This window comes from Lagenorhynchus albirostris, chromosome 11, assembly GCF_949774975.1.
Source record: "Lagenorhynchus albirostris chromosome 11, mLagAlb1.1, whole genome shotgun sequence".
NCBI classification, from domain to species: domain Eukaryota; kingdom Metazoa; phylum Chordata; class Mammalia; order Artiodactyla; family Delphinidae; genus Lagenorhynchus; species Lagenorhynchus albirostris.
The window spans coordinates 52,668,174-52,688,394 of record NC_083105.1 but is presented as its reverse complement, the minus strand read 5'-3'; the positions used below and the strand labels follow the sequence as shown (position 1 = coordinate 52,688,394).

The 20,221-nt window shown below is 41.0% G+C and overlaps 1 protein-coding gene across 2 annotated transcripts in view; it reads left to right on the top strand.

The window, feature by feature from the left end:
- The first annotated feature begins 1,603 nt into the window (after window positions 1–1,603).
- Window positions 1,604–20,221, top strand: part of SRGAP1 (SLIT-ROBO Rho GTPase activating protein 1) — a 279,335-nt gene continuing 260,717 nt past the window's right edge. For both annotated transcript variants that reach the window (XM_060165650.1, XM_060165649.1), the window contains exon 1: window positions 1,604–1,734. In XM_060165650.1, the coding sequence (XP_060021633.1) occupies window positions 1,668–1,734 (67 nt within the window). In that variant the 5' untranslated portion in view covers window positions 1,604–1,667. The remainder of the gene's footprint in view (window positions 1,735–20,221) is intronic.

Here is a 20,221-nt window from a genome sequence, read left to right as displayed (position 1 = left end):
GGTTCGCAGTAAGAAATTTTATCACTGGATACATGAATGAATGATTAAAGTCTCGAAGTCCCTACTCTTCTTTAGATCTAGCAGGGAAAACATTTGATACTGGACACGCCTTTGGACAAATCACTTTGGTAAATCAGGCCCATAATATTGGAGAAGGAAGGTCCCAAACGCTAAATGTGTCCGTCAAAACCTGGTGACATCCTAAGTGTGACCTGTTTCCCCACCACGCCTTTCCCGCCATCCTAGCCCCCTCCAGCTGCTTCTAGGATGGGGAGAATAATGGTGTTCAAGATGGGTATTTTTCTCTGCCTGATCAAGCAGCTTAGCTCTTCTTTGATTCTTAACAGCCAAGACGTTCACAATTCAGTCTCCAGTGTTCCTTCTGGGGTTTGGAGTGACATCTTGGAGTGACATCCTTTTCTTCCATGGAGACATCCAAAGTCTGGATTTCCCCACTGTACACTGAAAAGAGCCCCACCACAGCGCTCACCCTCGGCCAAAGACAGACCGCCGCGTCGGGAGGGGTTTCCCAGCTGCTGGGGCTGCGCAGCTCGGGGAGGAGCTGGGGGCGTTGCCCACGGCCGCCGGGCTCGACGCGCAGGGCCGGGCTGTGGTTGGCCACAAGAGGCGTCCATCTTCCCGGACGAGCGCGACGCTTCCTCACCGCGCCGGGAGGGGGCGAGGGCGGAGAAGGGAACGCGCTGCCGAGCCGACCCCTCCCGTGAGCCCTGCCCCGCCTCGCCGAGCCCCGCGCGGCCGCCCCGGCCGCTGGCGCCCGTAGCTCGCTCCCCAGGTGCCGGGGAGCTGCGGGCCGTGAACGTGCCGGCAACTTTGCGGCCTCCGGGGGCGCGGCTCCTCCGGGTGCGTGTGCGAGTGTGTCTGTCGCCGGCGGCCTCCTGGGGGCAGCAGCGGAAAGGGGGTCGGGGGAGAAAGAGGCAGCCTCGGCGCACGGTGGCCCAGGAGGCAGAGGCCCCGCGAGGCGCCGGCGGTGGAGACCTAAACTCCGCCGGGGCTGTGCCCAGGACGCGTTCTTACGGTGCGGCAGACGCCCTTGCGGTCGGCGCCCGGGACTTGCTTTAGGATCGCGATTCCTCTTGCCTGCCCGGGGCAGTAGCAACCGTGTGTGCCGACGGAGGAGCGGCAGTAGCATCCCCAGCCCGGGCGGGACCCCCGAGCGCCGGAGCCGGCGGCTGGAGCAGGAAGGGAGAGTCGCGGCGCCCGCCCTCCCCGGCTGGCCCTGCCCCGCGCGCCCCGTGCGGGTTGCTAACAATGGTGCGGAGCGCCGGCGCGATTCCCGCGTCCGCCCAGCGGTCGTAGAGGAAGTGGACGGGCTCCGGGTGGGGTGGGCAGGGAGACGCCCCCCACCACTCGCTTGCTGGAGTTTGCCGGCGCGCCGGGCCTCTCCGGCCCCGAGCCCTGGGCTCCCCTCAGCATCACCGACGGCAGCTCGATCCGGAGAGTATGGTGCCAGCGCCCGGGTTAATCTAGTCCTCGGCTCGCTCCTTTTTTTCCTCCTCCTCCTCCTCTCCCTCCCCCTTTCCCTCCTGTCGGTGCTGCCTCTGGGTTCCCGGCGTGTGGGAGTACAACTCTCTGCCTCTCCGAGGAGACTGGTCGGTGACCCTCGAACAGAACTTGCCCGCTGAAAGCAAACCCAGAACAGCTGGATAATGTCCACTCCGAGTAGATTCAAAAAGGACAAAGAGATCATAGCCGAGTATGAAAGTCAAGTCAAAGGTAAGGATGGGAGCGGCTGCCTTGCTCCTTTTGTGTGCTTTCTTGTCATTGTGCTCCGGGAGTTGCATTTCTCACTTGGGGTCTGTGTTGGAGGGAGGTGGTGAGGGACAGCTAGAGCGCCTCGTTGAGCCACCCGGGGCTTCGTGGAAGCCAATCCCAGTCCCAGTCCCGTCAAGCCCACAGGGAGCTGGAAACCGGGTGGCTCTCCGCCGCTGCCAGGGCGCCCCTCCAATAGGGGAGAACTGGCTTTAACTTAACCACCTTCAGCCGGGCAACTTACATAGGAGGCAGGCAGCAGCAGTGGTTCCTGCCCAGTTATCATCACCGTCATCCTTATTATTTTTTTTAAACGATACCATTGTCACAACGTAATTTTTTTTAAGGAGTCATTTTTTGAAGTCTGGCTCCGAAGTGCTCTAGAGCTTCATTGAGTGCAGGCAATTTTTGACATTCGCACTGTTCACTAATTTATCAGGGCGAGTCCCGCTTTTATAAAATAGCTCCCTAAAAGCTGGGCAGTTAAACCAAGCAAGGACTAGTGGAATCTGACTCCTCCTTTTCATCTCTCACACTCACACGGGAATATTGCTTTATCATTTGTTGGAGGCCACTTGCATGTAAAATGAAGGTTTGAATATTTGAGTAGTAGTTTCCATCCATTTACATTGTCAACTGATGAAGGAATCTAATTAAGGTTGATTACGCATTTTTACTTAACGTGCCTTGTGGTTTAAAAAATATATTTTCTCTCCAGTACAAGTATTTTGTGTTACTGTTGAAGAGTTTAAACATATATTTGGGTTTTTTTTTTTCCCTCCTTTATGGTCTCTCATGGGTAGCTTTTCCCATCCATTGAGACAATGGATGGAGTGTTGAGATCACTGCTGTTCTTTGGAATATTCAAAGCAAAGTTGATAAAAATTGCTTTGTAGACACCTGTGTTTGTACAGACACAATCTTATGAAAGGACTGCAGAGAAAGGCGTTCCTGTACTTGTCTTGGGAATAGCAGGAGCAGACTGGGGGTTCTTTTGTGTGGTCAAGTTGTGAAAATGCTTGGAGTCCTGTGAGAGGACCTGGTGGGGAAACCCTCTGTCAATCAGTGTGAATCTGGACCATCTCATCATGGCCAGAGACAAACACACTATGCAAGCCCAGAGACTTAAGTTTCCTTTAGGTTGACTCCAGTAATGGAGTTAAGATGAACACTGTTCAGGAAACACAGATTTTTATCTGCATTCAATTAAGATAATTTATACTTGTAGGAACTGGTTACACTGACATGGAAGTTATGTTAGCAGAGAAGTAATTATTTGCTTCGAGACAGGTAAACTTTCTAATGAGCATAACCTTTCTTTTCTTAACGGTCCAACACAGCCAAAAGTCTTTCATACTGAGGTAGAACTCTTGTTCACAATCACCATTTCTCTGTGTGGTTTTTCCACATGGCTCTTTGTGGCAGGTCTTCAAGGGGTAGCAGTCTGGTTTTCCTGCTGCTTGGAGCACTGACTTGTAGAATGTATTTCCAAGTATTGGTTTCGGTATTTCTGCTCTAAGGTCATTTGTCCATGATCAAGTCTTTATCTGAAAAATATTCTCATGATTAATCTCTTTCAGAGTATGAATTTTATAGTTATACGCTTACTTATATGCTTTGAGGGTATAGGCCGTCTATATGGATTTAAAAATAAATACAATGGGGTCTTCCCTGGCAATCCAGTGGTTAAGACTCCATGTTTCCAATGCAAGGGGTGCAGGTTCGATCCCTGGTCCGGAAGCTTGAGATCCCACATGCTGTGGGGCACAACAACAACAAAAATAAATAAAAAAAATAAAAATCAATAGAATGGGATGTGTTGCAATGCTTAAAATGTGTCCATCAAATCCAATCCAAGGAAAAATCACAAACATGGTAAAAATTACTTTTGGAACAAATTCTGTCCCATAGAAAGTGATGTCTATTCCCTTCAACCCTCCTCACTTACCTGTGAGTCCTCAGGCTGCTTTATGGCTCTTTACTACACCTGACCTGCCCTTCTCATCAGAGCCTGTGTCCACACTTCATCTACTTCCCCTGTAATACTTACACATCCTGTGTCTAACCCAGATCCTTCTATTCATATGCAAATATGGGAAGAGGGAAATATCAATACAATGGAATTGGATCATATACACCTTGAATGGCACACATTCACCTGAATTTACTAGGCAAAATCAAGAAGGCAGTGGAAGAGAAATGAGTTAAATAGTTAAATAGAGCATGAGGCCCGCTGTCCTGTGCAGTGAGAATAGGTACCTTTTTAAGGATAGTTTCAGAGGTAGGATCCTGGTTTTCCGTTTCTTTTCCTGAGCCCCTCTTTAAGGGTGAGTATCTCACCCTGGCAGATGCTAGTCCACTGCTTAAAGGTAGGTGGTTTTGGAGCAACCAACTCTTTCAATTCTAACAGGTATTTCATCTGACGGTGAACAAAAGAAAGTGGCTTATTCTGTTGCTGGAGGAAAACCTAGCTGTGCTGGACTCATTAAGAGAAGGCGTTGGTCTCTTCCCAATGAATAAAGACGTAAATATTGGACTCTCTGCGTGATTTAAGTGTATCTGTGATACACTTAAATGTATCAAGAGTCATTTTTGATTATATGTGACTTTTTTACCTTCTGACTTGAATCTAACATTCTGGAGTATTGTCCTTTCTTATTCTCTCCCATTTCCCCTAATACCAGTTGCATTTATCTCAGAATTTCTGAGGTAAGGGTTTGATTTAAAAGAATGACTCCACAGATGTGGGATTTAGCCACTGTGGCTGCCTGCATGTGTTTAGGAAACAGACTTCATGGGGCTATTTTCAGTGTGAAAAGAACCATCCTAGGTGTAACGTGTAATTTTATGCTGTAATTTTATGGGTAAGACCATAAATGTATCCAGTTAGATGTATCATGTAGGGCGAGTCACTTAGCTTCTTCCTGGGTTTTGGTTTTCTTATCTGTAAGATAAGGAGTTTAGATTCTCTCAGTCCTAAGGGTCTTTGAGTCTAATTGAAGATGCTTTTTGCGTTTTCTCTTGGCTGCCCTGTCTTGAGGAGGGTTACCTTTGCTTTAACTTTTTTCATAATTCACAAACACTATGTATTATCTGATTTCTCAAGGAATTAAAATGTAATACCACAGAAAATACAGAAAAATAATAAAACCACGTTCAGAAAAGTAGAGCATAGAATTGTAAGAGGGGGAAGAATTGGGAATTATACAAGCAGTTAAAGGAATAGATAGGTTTAAATCGAGGACAAAAGGACCCCAAGCAATAATTTAAAAGATTAATGTGTTAGGTAATGTGTTAACTATAAGAGGAGAAAGACTGCTTCATGCGTGTTGGTCAACTTCCCAAAGATTTAGAATCCAGAGAAATTAAGCTCTTATTTGTGTGGACCCTTAAACAGCAAGATTGTCTGGAAAAGTGTATGAAACTCAAACCAGTTGACTACACTACTTTTAGCATCTCTGGCAAGATCGTAGCAAGTGGCTAACAGAAGTTTTGGGGATCATCTGTAGATTTTAGAGATCTAGTAATTTTTGAATTCTGCAGCGGAAATATTATGGAGCCCATGTAAAAAATATTGGTTCACATATAAGAGTCAGAAGAAACAAAAGACACATTTTGTGAGGTGGAACTCATGGATGGGAGGTTGTGTTTATTTTTAATAATGCGTGTTGTTAGTTGCTAAGAATTGACAGCTATTATTTGCAGTATTTTCCTGAGGATAATCTCATACTCATCTATGTGCCATACGTGCAGGAAGTGCCAAGAAAATCTGGTGTTTTTCAACCGCTCTGCTGCCTGAACTACAAATAGTACATTTTGGTAGCAGATGGAGCATAAGGAAGTGCCAGTTCAATTTAATATGACCTCCCGTCATGTGATAGGTTTCAATAGGGAAATTAAAAGTGCTACTGTCACTCATAGGGAACCTGTGTCTACCTCTAATGTTCTTCATTTAACTTGCAATCGAAAACAACAATTTAAATGACGAATTAAAACTTTATAGCTGGGAAGGACTTTAAACATTTCCTGTCCAGCCCACTTCAGCGGTGCAAGGAGGCATAATGTCAGTTACACAAGTAACTGTAACAAATGTGGGACTGGAACCCAGGTCCTCTGCTTTTCGGTAACAGTGGTTTACTTTTAGATTCCTCACAAAGAAGAGTAGGAGATAGAACACTTACCTGTTTAGACTTTACATCCGTTGAAGGAATCATAGTTGGATGGACTAGAGAACGGCAACTCTGGTCCGTTAACAGGAGGAGTTAATTAAATTGATTAACCATAACTAAGTTGTTTTTTCACCAAGATCATTTCAAGAAACCACAATGCCCAGGCAGCAGCTTCACAAGGTGGTTTAAAGATCAAGGGGAAAAAAATATGGTGAATATGTACAAATGTAACGCACTTGAAATTTTGGTCATACTAAGTGAAGCTACTGCAATAAGCCCTCTTATGTTGTCCAGAAAACCTGATTTGTTTCATGAACTTCAAAGTATCTTAAGAAATAGTTTTGGAGAAATGTTTAAGCAAAGCATGCTCCGAAATACAGTGAGGGTTGGAGTATGCTATGGGATGGTAAATCTGAGCTCTGTCTAGATTGCTTTGCTGACTCCGGTGCTGTGTGATGACCAGGTCAGGAACCTCACATCCTCAGCTCTGGTCCAATTTGAGAGTCTACTTTGTGGACTGAGCAGACCCTTTTTTATGCTAACTATTTTTATTTCAAGTTACATGACTGAGAATTAAGATTAAGAAAAAATACGGAGTAAACTGTATGTCTAATCACTCAGTCTACCTTTGTTTTAGTGGTTTGAAGGCAGAAGCTGGGAATAGAGACAGTTACTAGAAGACATTTTTAGTTATTTGAAGGTATTTTTATTCGTTGGACCCAAATTACTTTCTAATTTATTGACAACATATATATGCTCACCTGTTGGTATGTCAGGATGGGAAAAAAACAGAACATAGTGTTTAAGAGCAGAAACTGGTGTTAGCCATTCAGCCCTGCCACTAATAATATATTTGAGCCCTAACAGTCAACTTCTTCATCTGTAAAATGGGGATAATAATAGTACTTACCTCCTTGCCTTTGTGAGGCTTCTGTGAGGTGATTTGTGGAAAGCCTTTATCACACGCTTGGCACTGATAAATAGTCTATAAAAATTAGGCCTTGTTATCTGTTTCATTTTGTTTTTCTTTACGTTTCAACTGCTTCTTGTTACATTCTGACTTAGATAAGCTTTTTGAAATTCAAATACATAATCACCAGTCTGCTGCCTAAATAGATCCCAAAGTGGACGATTCTTAAATCATCCTGATAAAGCCCTCTGTACTTTTAGAATGGAGTGAGTTTCATGGTGGGATTAAAAAGGGATATGTGATAGGCAAACCAGAGAGATTCCCAGCTCCTTATAAGGTGGATTTTTTTTTTATTGTGTCATTCCTTTTTATCCAAGTACAAGTAACAGCTGAAAAGCACATTTCCTGGGCTGCCATGTGTTTGCTTACAACTTTTCTTTTACATTTTCTCTACCTTTAATGATGCCAAATGGAAAATGAAAACTGTAGTCCAATCAATTGATTTTATTTACCCATGGTGAAAAGGATTCTTATGATGTCAGATAAAGTCTCTGACTTAATATCATAGTTTTGAGCAAAATATTTTGTTTTAAAATCAATATAGAAATGAAAAATTTCACTTGTACCTGCTAATTTGCTTTTGCTTCATTTGAAAGCACTTTGATTTTTTTCCAGCTTTATTGAGATATATTTGACATATAACAGAAAGCACTTTGATATTAAAAATTATTGTCTAGGGCTTCCCTGGAGGCGCAGTGGTTGAGAGTCCGCCTGCCGATGCAGGGGACACGGGTTCGTGCCCCCATCCGGGAAGATCCCGCATGCCGCGGAGCGGCTGGGCCCGTGAGCCATGGCCGCTGAGCCTGCGCGTCCGGAGCCTGTGTTCCGCAGCGGGAGAGGCCGCAGCGGTGAGAGACCCGCGTACCGCAAAAAAAAAAAAATTATTGTCTATATATCTCCCACACCTCCTGGTATAGGGCTTCATTAAACATTAATTGAATGAATAGAGTAATTGTTTTGAATTATCATTCCTTTATAGTATAAACTAACATGGCGATCATTCAGAATTATCTACGGTGTCCAATGAAGTATTACCACAAAATTAAACTGAATTCAAATGTGTAAGTTACACACATTTAGAAAGTCACAGAGCTGGAAACAGTCAGAGTGTCCAACAATGGAGAATAGTTAACTAAATTCCACTGGGGAATGGTTAACTAACTTGTGCACATGGAATGTTATGGGGTCATTAACAGTGGTTTTTGAAGAACGTTTTATGGTATGGAGAAATATTTTATAATAATTGGGAAAAAGAGAGACCATTAAAAAAAAAAAAAAGCATGGTTAGGACAAGCTAAAACAGAGCTAAATTGATGTATAGCTACGTACATACACGTGTGTCAGCCATACTGGGTAGTGGGATTTCAGCATGAGGAGAAACCGTAGTTGGACCTCAGTCGTATATGTCACCAACAAATGAAATAAAACATCACTCCCTCCAAGTCAGATGTTCTGTGAAGTCAAAAGTTTATAATTAAAGTTAACTTCCATGGCGGGGGGGGAAAAAAAGGATGATGAAATAACAATAATGAAAAATAATCGTAACAGCAGCTAACAGTTATTGAGCGCTCGGGGTGTGCCAGGCACTGTCATGGCTGCTTTGCATGGGTGGACTCAGCTTTCTATGTACATACCAAACTATAACGCGTGGTGGGAGGAGTTTCCGGTTATTTTTCCTGTTTGGTATAGGTTGTATTTCCTGTACTTTTGGACCTCAGTACATCCTCTCCTTGGTAAATTTCCTGGCCTAACGCAGGAATCTCACTTTGAGACCCACCCTCCTTCAGGATGGGGGTGGGCCAAGGTGCATCCAGGCGAGATTGAACCTCTGCTGATCAGGTTTGTTCACAGGACAATTTCAAACTTCCTGTTTGCCTACAGCTCAGTGATATACTTTGGGTTTTTTCTTGCTTTGAATTCAGCTAACAGTTCGTAGGTTGGGGAGTGGGAGGGTGGGAGAAGCAGCCTCTCTTTTTCTTTTCTTTTCTTGGGTGAAATATATATACAAGTGGGTACGGAAAATTATTTACAATTTAATGCATAATAATAAAATGAATACCTGGTTAGTAGCCACCCAGGTTAAGAAATAGAACTTTAGCAGTGTCTAGAAACCCCCACATTGTCCCCTTTCTAACAGATCTCTCTTCATCCTATTGCCCCCTCAATAACAATTCTGAATTTAGTATTAATCATTCCCTTGTTTTCTTTAAAGTTTTATGATAGTTTTATAGTTTTCTTTATAGTTTTGATGTATGTTATATACATGCATCAAAAATACAGAGCCCTTTTGAACACATACCAGATTTTTTAATGATATTAAAGAATTGATGTTGGGCTTCCCTGGTGGCGCAGTGGTTGAGAGTCCGCCTGCCAATGCATGGGACACGGGTTCGTGCCCCGGTCTGGGAGGATCCCACATGCCGCGGAGCAGCTGGGCCTGTGAGCCATGGCCGCTGAGCCTGCGCGTCCGGAGCCTGTGCTCCACAACGGGAGAGGCCACAACAGTGAGAGGCCCGCATACCGCAAAAAAAAAAAAAGAAAAAGAATTGATGTTAATTTTTAAAAATAATCGTATTTTGGCATGTATAACAAATCTTTATCTTTTAAATATATGTGCTGAAGTATTTGGGGATGGCTAAGATTTGCTTCAGTATAATCTGGGGGAAGGAGGAAGTAGGTGGGAATATGGGTAAAATAAGATTAGCCAGGAATTGATAATTGTTGGGTACATGGGGTTCATTATTTTATTCTCTTTACTTTTGTGTATGTTTAAAATTTTCTCTAATAAAAAATTTTCAAAGTAAGCATGCCTTCTTATGACTTCCATTTTTCACTCAATGTTATATTAAGATTGATCTACATTAATGTGTGTAGCTATCATTAGTTTACTTTCACTGATATATAGTATTCCAGTGCATGAAAATACTGGAAGCTATTTATTCTTTATTTATTTATTCATTCTTTATGACATTTGGGTTATTTGCACTTTTTGCCATCATGATTAATAATAATATATAAAACGCTGTGAGTGTCTCCTCGTGTACATGAGTTTCTCTATGTATACTTGCTGGGTCATAGGGAATGTGCATGGTCAACTTTACTAATGTCAGAGTTTTCTCTAAGTGCTTGGTAGTTATTCTCTTACCAGCAGTGAATGAGAATTCCACATCCTGAAAAACACTTAGTATGGGCCAATGTATTAGTTAAGGTAAAGGCTAAACTATAATAATAAAGAGAACCTTGAAAGACAATAACCTAAAAATGTAGAAATTTCTCTCATAACAGTCTGGAGGTGTGCAGTCCAGGCTACCAGGACAGTTTTGCCTCCTTAAATTATTTGAGTTTTCTCCATCTCGTTCCTCTGCCATCACCTAGGGAACTGAACTTGTATGCCTGGTTGAAACTGGGTCTTAAGTATATCCATGTTCTGACTTACAGGAAGGAAAATGAGTCTTGAGGAGCATATGGCCAATGTGTTAAAATCCAGGCCAGAAATAATACAGAGAATTTCCATTCATTTAACTGGTGAGAACTTAGTCACAGGACAACATCTTGCTGCAAGGGAGGCTGGCAAGTGTAGTCTCCCTGGGCAGCCCTGTTTTCAGCTACAACTTCATGACCATGAAAGGAGAGAACAGATTTGGACAACCAGTAGTCAGCATGAAGACAAGGTTTTCTGGAGAGGCAATCTACTGGGGTAAAATGGTATTTTGGCTTAATTTGTATGTCTTTGATTGCTGATGAGATAGAGCATCTTTTCACATATTTAAGAGCCATTTGCTTTTGTCACTAAAATGCTTATTCATACCTTTGCCCATTTATCTGTTGGTTTGTCTTTTTCTTATTGATTTGTGCATTTTGTTTTGTTTTGGTTTTGGTATGTTCTTAATATTGATCTTTTGTCAATTATATCTGTTGCAAGTATCTTCTCCCTGTTTGTAGTTCGTATTTTCATATTTTAAAAAGATATCTCTGGATAAACAGAAGTTGCTCATTTTAATTTGTTCAAATGTATGAATTATTTATATTTGGTGTTTAAGTAATCCTTCCCTACTCTAAGGTCAGAAAGATATCTGTCTATATTATCTTAGAAATGTTTTAAAATCTTGCTTTTGACATAAAAGTTTTTAATTTATCTGAAGTTATTTTTCATATTGTGAACTAGGGATATATTTTTAGTTCTTTTCATGTGGATGACCAACTTTTTTCATTCCGCTTGCTAAATAGTTTCTTCTTTTAAAAAGTAATCTACTAGCTACTTCTGTCTTGATCAGAGTTTCATGTATACATGTGTCTATCTCGACACTCTATTGTGTTCCATTGGTTAATTTATAAATTCTTGCACATACCACACTATCTTAATTACTATAGCTTTATAATAAGTCATATTTGGTAGGCCAAATTCTACTTCCTTATACCCTTTCAGAAGTATCTTGGTGATCTTGGTCCTTTCTCTTTCATGTGCATTTTATTTATTTATTTATTTATAAAATAGTTATTTGGCTGTGTCAGGTCTTAGTTGCGGCATGCGGACTCTTAGTTGCTGCATGCATGCAGGATCTAGTTCCATGACCAGAGCTCAAACCCGGGCCCCCTGCATTGGGAGTGCAGAGTCTTAGCCACTGGACCACCAGGGAAGTCCCTCATGTGCATTTTAGAATCAGTTTTCCTTCCATGGGAGGCCCATAGCCATTTTGATTGAAACTGCGTGAAATTATAAAGCAATTGGCAGAGAATTGGCAACTGTATGTTAGATTATAAGTTCTACTTACCCATGAATATGAATATTTCTCCATTTATTTAGTTGTTTTTAAATATCTTACTGTAAAGTTTTATATTTTCTGTTTTTTGTTAGACTTATTTCACTTTTGTTACTAATGTTTATGAGATCTTTTTTTTTTTTTTTTTTTGCGGTACGCGGGCCTCTCCTGCGGGATCCTCCCGGACCGGGGCACAAACCCGCGTCCCCTGCATCGACAGGCGGACTCTCAACCACTGCACCACCAGGGAAGCCCTATGAGATCTCTTTTAAAATTGTTTTCTAATTCTTTCTGGTATACAGAAATGCAGTTTACTTTAGCATATTGGTCTTATATCCAGCCACTTTGCTAGTTTATTATTATTTCAAATAATTTGTTCATATTTTGGTTAAAAAAATCTTATTATTTGCAAATATAAAGACAATTATATTTCCTCCTTCCAAACCTTACGGCTTTAATTTATTCTTCTATTTTTGCCCTAGGCAGAATTTTGAGTATGAAGTTAATAAACGTAGTGAATTGTCATTCTTTTCTTGTTCTGGATTTAAAGGGGGTGTTTTCAAGCCTCTCCTACCATAAAGGATAATGATTGTTTTCAGTTTATTATAGATATTCTTATCAGGTTAAGTTTCATGTATTCTCTGTTTACTTGAAGTTTTTTTTTTTTGCGGTACGTGGGCGTCTCACTGTTGTGGCCTCTCCCGTTGCAGAGCACAGGCTCCGGACGCGCGGGCTCAGCGGCCATGGCTCACGAGCCCAGCCGCTCTGCAACATGTGGGATCTTCCCGGACCGGGCACGAACCCGTGTCCCCTGCATCGGCAGGCAGACTCTCAACCACTGCGCCACCAGGGAAGCCCTACTTGAAGTTTTAATCATTAATAGTTGGTTGAAAGTTATCCTTTTTTCTTTTTGCATCTATTGATTTTTTAAAATATTTATTTATATATTTGGCTGCATTGGGTCTTAATTGTGGCACAATGGGATCTTTCGTTGTGGCGCGTGGGCTCTTCGTTGCAGCACACAGGCTTCTCTAGTTGCGGCATGTGGGCTGTGTAGTTGTGGCATGTGGGCTTAGTAGTTGCGACATGCGGGCTTATTGCCCCCGGCATGTGGGACCTTAGTTCTTGGACCAGGGATCAAACCTGCATCCCCTGCATTGGAAGGCAGATTCTTAACCACTGGACCACCAGGGAAGTCCCTGCATCTATTGATATTATTTTTTCTTCTTTAATCTGTTAATGTAATGAGAAATATTTACAGAGTTTCTAATATTGAACCATCTCTGTATTCCAGAATTAAACCTATCTTCATCATTGTATTATATATGTAAATAGTTGGATTCAGTTTGCCAATATTTAGTTCAGGTGTTTTTGTTGTTGTTTTTTGTTTTTTGTCTCTAAATTCTTGAATGAAACAGACCCATGGCTTTCCTTTCAGATAATGTTCTTGTCTGGGTTCATATTTCAGTTATACTAGCCTAACAGAATGCATTGGAGAGCATTGCTTCTCTTTCTATTTTGTAAAGGAGTTTGAAATTTTGGAATATTCCTTCTCTTGAAAGGTCGGTAAAACTGCTTATTTGGGCCTAGTTATTTTCTTTGTGTGAAGAACTTTTAACTGCTAATCAGCAGTTAATCATTAGTTTTACTACTGATAGGATTATCTATTCTTTGTATTTCTTCTGAAGTCAGTTTTGTTAAGTTATGTTTTTCTAGAAATGTCTCTGTTTTGTGTAAGTTTTCAAATATATTGACATAATGTTGATGATAGTATATTTTAAAAATATGGGCTGATCTGTATTTAATTTAAAATATTATTGTAGGGAATTCCCAGGTGGTCCAGTGGTTAGGACTTGGTGCTTTCACTGCAGGGGCAGCTGGTCAGGGAACTAAGATCCTGTAAGCCATGCAGTAGGGCCAGAAAATAAAAATAAAAAATTATTTTAGAATATTTATTTTTGCCTTATCTCTTTCTTGCTGAATCTTAAAAGGGGGTTGTCTCTTTTTGTTGTTTTTTCTTTTTTATTGATTTCTGCTCTTATCTTTACTCTCATCCTTTAAATTTTCTTCAGATTTATTCTGTTCTTTATCTGTTTTTTTTTAAGTTGGACATACAGCTCATTTGTTTTTATCCTTCTTTGCTACTGTAAGCATTTAAGGCAATAAATTTCTTTTCTAATGTAAATGTTATTTCTAATAAAAGCATCATTCTTAACAAAGGCATCTGTTCTTCTCCCCAATAAATATTCTCCCCTAATAAATATTTGTGATAGTTCCTCTTAGAGTACCATCTTTGCTTCATCTAGAAAGTTTTGATGTGTATTTTGAATTTCTTATATTGGTTTCCCCTTTGCCCCATGAGGTATATAGGAGTGTGACTTTACATTTAAAAAAAAGCGAAGGGACTTCCCTGGTGGCGCAGTGGATAAGAATCCGCCTGCCACTGCACGGGACACGGGTTCGATCCCTGGTCCGGGAAGATCCCACATGCCGCAGAGCAACTAAGCCCGTGCACCACAACTACTGAGCCTGAGCTCTAGAGCCTGCGAGCCACAACTACTGAGCCCACGTGCCACAACTCCTGAAGCCCGTGCACCTAGAGCCCATGCTCTGCAACAAGAGAAGCCACCGCAATGAGAAGCCCGCGCACCGCAACGAAGAGTAGCCCCTGCTCGCCGCAACTAGAGAAAGCCCGTGCACAGCAACAAAGACCCAATACAGCCAAAAATTAATAAATAATTAATTAATTTAAAAAAATTTTTTAAGTGAAGATATTTATCTTTTTTTAAAAATATAATTACTACATTGCAATCTGAGAGTAATCGTGTTTGAAATTAGTTGGGGATTATTTCCTCTTACTGTTCTCTGGAGGAATTCATGTAAGACTGGAATTATGTCACTCTTAAATGTTTAGTAAAGGTATCCAAGTTTAGTATTTTCATCAAGAAAAAAAATCTGTCGGGACTTCCTTGGCAGTCCAGTGGTTAAGACTCCGCACTGCCAATGCAGAGGGCGCAGGTTCGATCCCTGGTCCGGGCAACTAAGATCCCACGTGTTGCGTGGCATGACCAAAAAATAAATAAAATTTTAAATAAGAAAAACAAAAAAATCTGTCATTGCTTTCAAATTTACAAATTTTCTTTTTTTTTATGGCTGCGTCGGGTCTTCGTTGCTGTGCACGGGCTTTCTCTAGTTGCAGTGAGGGGGGGCTACTCTTCTTTGCAGCATGCAGGCTTCTCATTACGGTGGCTTCTCCTGTTGCAGAGCACGGGTTGTAGGCACACGGGCTTCAGGAGTTGCAGTACACGGGCTCAGCAGTTGTGGCTTGTGGGCTCTAGAGCACAGACTCAGTAGTTGTGGCCTGCGGGCTCAGTAGTTGTGGCGCATGGGCCCTAGAGAGCACAGGCTTCAGTAGTTGCAGCACGTGGGCTCAGTAGTTGTGGCTCTAGGGTGTGCGGGCTTCAGTAGTTGTGGCGCGCAGGCTCAGTAGTTGTGGCTCACGGGCTCTAGAGCGCAGGCTCAGTAGTTGTGGTGCACCAGCTTAGTTGCTACACGTCATATGGGATATTCCCGGACCAGGGCTCAAACCCGTGTCCCCTGCATTGGCAGGCAGCTTCTTAAACACTGCACCACCAGGGAAGCCCCACAAATTTTCTAATTTACTGACATAGAATCGTTTATAGTATTCTTGTATCTTTTTAGTCTCTGCGGTGTCTGCAGTTATACTTCTTTTCTGTTAATAACAATTGTTTGTATGTGTGCCTTCTCCCGTTTTTTCCTTGATTGACTTTGCCACAGGTATGTTTATTTTATTAGTCGTTTCAAAGAATTAGATTTTGCTTCTTTGAGTTACTGTGTTGTATGTTTGTTTTCTATTTTGTTAGTTTTTCCTCCTTGTGATTCCCTTCCTTTTACTTCTTTGTGAGCATTATTTGCTGATCCTTTTAAAAATTCTTATTTTCCAAGTTCTTTTCTTCTTTTTTAATGTAAACATGTAAGTAATAAAATTTTCTCTAAGTACTGCTTTACCTGCATTCTACAAAAATTTTTTTTTACATGTTTATTGTTTAATTTGGGGGCATAGCAAATGTAGCTCTTCTTTTTTTAATTGAAGTATAGTTGATTTACAATGTTGTGGTAGTTTCAGGTATTCAGCAAAGTGATTCAGTTATATATATAACTGAATATATATATTACATATGTAATATATATATATTTTTTCAGATTCTTTTCCATTTTAGGTTATTATAAGATATTGACTATAGTTCCCTGTGCTATATAGTAGGTCCTTGCTGTTTATCTATTTTATATATAGTAACGCATATTTCTATAAATTTGGTTTTTAAAGAATCAATTTAACTTATTTAATTAATTAATTTATTTATTTTTGGTTGCGTTGGGTCTTCGTTGCTGCAGTGGGCAGGCGGTGGGCAGGCTTCTCATTGCAGTGGCCTCTCCTGTTGCAGAGCACGGGCTCCAGGCGCACGGGCTTCAGCAGTTGTGGCACACAGACTCAGTAGTTGTGGCTCACAGGCTCTAAAGAGCAGGCTCAGTAGTTGTGGCACATGGGCTTAGTTGCTCTGTGGCATGTGGGAACCTCCCAGACCAGGGATCGAACCCGTGTCCCGTGCAGTGGCAGGCGGATTCTTAACCACTGCGCCACCAGGGAAGTCTCTATAAATTTTTATATGTAGTGTTTGTGTTACCTTTCAGTTCTGTGTATTTTCTAATTTCCATTATGTTTTTTTTCTATGACTCATAATCTGTTTAAAAGTGTGTTTTAAATTTTTCAGATATACGAAGTTATTTCATTTATGGTTTTATTACTGATTTCTAACTTAATTGCATTGTCATCATAGAACATCGTCTGATTATATTGATCTTTGGAAATGTTTTCTTTGACCATGTTATTTAAGATTATAAGCCTCAACCTCTCCTGGCTCTTCCCATCTTCCTTCTCCTGCTTTCTATCTCTCCATAGTGCTCGCTCGTTATCATTTGATCTGCTTTATACTGACCTTATCTTGTTTTGGGACTTTTAAAGTTCATTTACTTATGTGAAAGCTGGTGATGTGATTAAAATTATATTTTAAAAATATTTTATCCAGCATTGTAGTTTCAACCTGAAAAGTCAGGTTCAAAATCTATGTCAGAACTACTGACATATATAATAAGTATGAGTTAAGACCAAAATGATAATGAATTTAAAGGAATTTGAAAGGAAATGGTTTTGATGTTCAGAGAAAGATGATCCAAAATATTTAAATTTATTCTACTTAAATTTACTATACTGTAGGAAACAGAAGTCTAATATTCAGTAGTTTGTTTTTGGTTTTTAGGGGGGCCCATCAGTATATTACATTGTTTTATTGAGATATAATTGACATATATTATAACATTATATGTCATAATAATGTTATAATAGTATATTAGTTTCAGGTGTGCAACATAATATTCGATAGTTGTAAATATTGCCAAATGAGCGCCACAGTAAGTCTAGTTAACATCCATCACTACACAGTTAGAATTTCTTTTCTTGTGATGAAAACTTTTAAAATCTACTCTCTTAGTAACTTTCATAAAATTATTTTTAATTTATCCAATATGAAGTTCTGTTTTAGCAAGAGAACCTAAAAGTATATACAGTTCAAGTTACTGGGAAGAATAAGTCTGTGTGTTTTAGTCCCTTGCTCTCCAGGATGATGTTTATAACCCAAGATCCACACACTGAAGAGGATACACATAGATGAGAGCAAATAATGTTACCCTAACAGTTTCAAGTTCTTCATATATAGGTTTATGTTTGCGCATGGAAAAATCCAGGATATATGGATTTTAGGGATGAAAATGTGTAGTGAGGATCAGTGAAAGGCTTTGATATGGGCAAAGCGTGAAAACATCCACACTTTTCTGAATAGTCTGAGATGCTGTTGGGAAATCTGGAGTTTTGCTTCTGTCGCTAATCATCCAGAGTCCTGTCTTTCCTTCTTGGAGTTTGGACTTTCCTTTTCTTGTGGAGCTGTTTCTACCATTTTATCCCTTGAAATTCTACTCGAAAGCTGGCTGCAGTGACCTCCTAGAAGAGGTAGCAGCACCCTCTAGCCTTGGCATCACAGCAGAATAGCCGATGCAGCATAAGGAGTATTTACAAAGGTTCCAGCAGTTCTTAAAGTGCTTGATGTCCCAGTTTCTGGGCTGTCACTTCCAACTCCTTCTCAACTGGTCTGTGGAAGACCTCTGGACTTTGGCCCTTTGCTTTTATTATTCTGAAGGTGCGGCTTACAAAAACAGCTCCCTCCCTCAGACCTCCAGCAGTTAAGATAGAACAATAGGTGTCTGCTAATCTTATTTAAGTCAGGCACTTTTCACTTCTGAGGACATCCAAGTTTTAGTCTGGCTGTGAAAGTAGCATGTTTGAAAAATAGAATTAAGCCTCCAAACATTATTTACCAAAGAAGAGAGAGCAGGAAGAAGTCATTCTGCTCGTTTTCCATGTATCATGGCGCTGTGGCATATTTTGATGTCTTGTCAATGTCCAGCGAACAGAAGTTCTCCTTGAGGAACATTGTTGGCTTTTCCTTGTGCTCGTATTGATGGTCTACACTTCTAGGACAGTTCAGTCAAATTATAACCCCCAAGCACCAGCAGAAATTCTGGAACTCAGAGCCAAAGGTGTGGCCATTGCTTCAGGGAGCTGCCTGCTCCGTGTCTTTAGGGGACAGAGAGATAAGGACAGGTAGGTAAAAAGAGCAGCTCTTTAGAAGACTGGTTGAGCAACCCTAGAACGTGGAGGAATGTTTTCTGGGCTGACCCCTGACTCGAATAATTTGCTGTCATTTCTTTGCTGTGCTCAGTTTTCACCTTTCTTTTCATCATTACAACAGTGGATGCATTCCCTGGTAAAAAAAACATGGAACAGAAAGCTGGTAAATTCCGAGAAATTAGAAAAGAGAATTTGTTAGATTTCATGTCCCTTAGACAAGAGAGTTTTCTGAGTGCACTACTACAAAGAGAGAGGTAATGAATGCCTTTTCAAATGGCCATTCCATTTTTAATTGACCTTCCATTGCAATTATATTAAAAATGTTTATGGAAACTCTCAAATGTGTCACCAAAAGTATGTTTGAAAGATTTCCAGACTGTATTTTTTAAAAATATTTATTTATTTGGTTGTGCCAGGTCTTAGTTGCTGCATGGGGACTCCTTAGTTGTGGCATGAGAACTCTTAGCTGCAGCATTCACGTGGGATCTAATTCCCTGGCCAGGGATCGAACCCGGGCCTCCTGCATTGGGAGCGCAGAGTCTTAGCCCCTGCGCCACCAGGGAAGTCCCCCAGCCTGTATTTTTATAGAGTTTAAATTATACATGTTTTTCTCCAGATACCTAATATACAAATAAATATCTCTTGTTTGAAACTGGGAACTCTACTTCCTACAGTCAGGTTAATGTTTTAGTCTCTTTTCTATTGCGTATCTCATTTCCTCCATCGGTCTTGGAATTAAATTGTGAAATAATGTACAGAAAGCACTGTGCACTGTCAACACAATAAAAATGAGTTTGGTTGTGGTCAGTCATCTTTTGCCAGTTTCTGACATTCTCATAATGTCACATCCCATTTTCAGGTACCAGGTAACACTCTGAAATAAGCATACTCATATAAATTTATATGTGTTTTGTGTAGCATAGTAGTTTGTAGCATGGCCTCAGGAATCAGACTGCGGGCCTGGGGTCCTCCAAATCCTGGCTCCGCCACTCTCCAGCTATTGAACTGTGGGCAAATTACTTACTCTCATCCTGCCTCATTTTCCTTGCCTGTAAAATGGAGATAATAATAGTACTTCACTCAGAGCATTGGTAAGACAAGCAGAGTATTGAACAAACAAACTGTCTGGCACACAGGAAGTGCTCAAGCAATGTTAGTGTATTGCCACTTTTATGAACTCTGGCTCTGGAAGCAATAATAATAAACTTTAAGTTATAAAAGATTTAGTAGCCAAGAGGAGCCTAAGGAGACATGAGGACGAAATCCTGGATGGGATCCTGGAACAGGAAAAGGCCATTAGTTAAAAACTAAGGGACTTCCCTGGTGGCGCAGTGGTTAAGAATCCGCCTGCCAACGCAGGGGATATGGGTTCAAGCCCTGATCTGGGAAGATCCCACATGCCGTGGAGCAACTAAGCCCGTGAGCCACAACTACTGAGCCTGCGTGCCACAACTACTGAATCCCATGCACAAGAGAAACCACCACGATGAGAAGCCTGCGCACAGCAACGAAGAGTAGCCCCCGGTCACCACAACTAGAGAAGGCCCGTGCGCAGCAACGAAGACCCAATGCAGCCAAAATAAATAAATTAATTAAAAAAAAAAAAAGCTAAGGAAATCCAAATAAAGTATGGGCTTTAGTTAATTTTTAAAAATACTTAGTAAGAATAGGAAAAGAAAACATTTTATCTTTTTAAAAAATCCCACTCATGTTAACTTTCAAAATTTTGGGGGGTAAAGTACAGCATTGGTAAGGCAAAAAATGGCAATTCTCAAATAGTTTGGAGTAT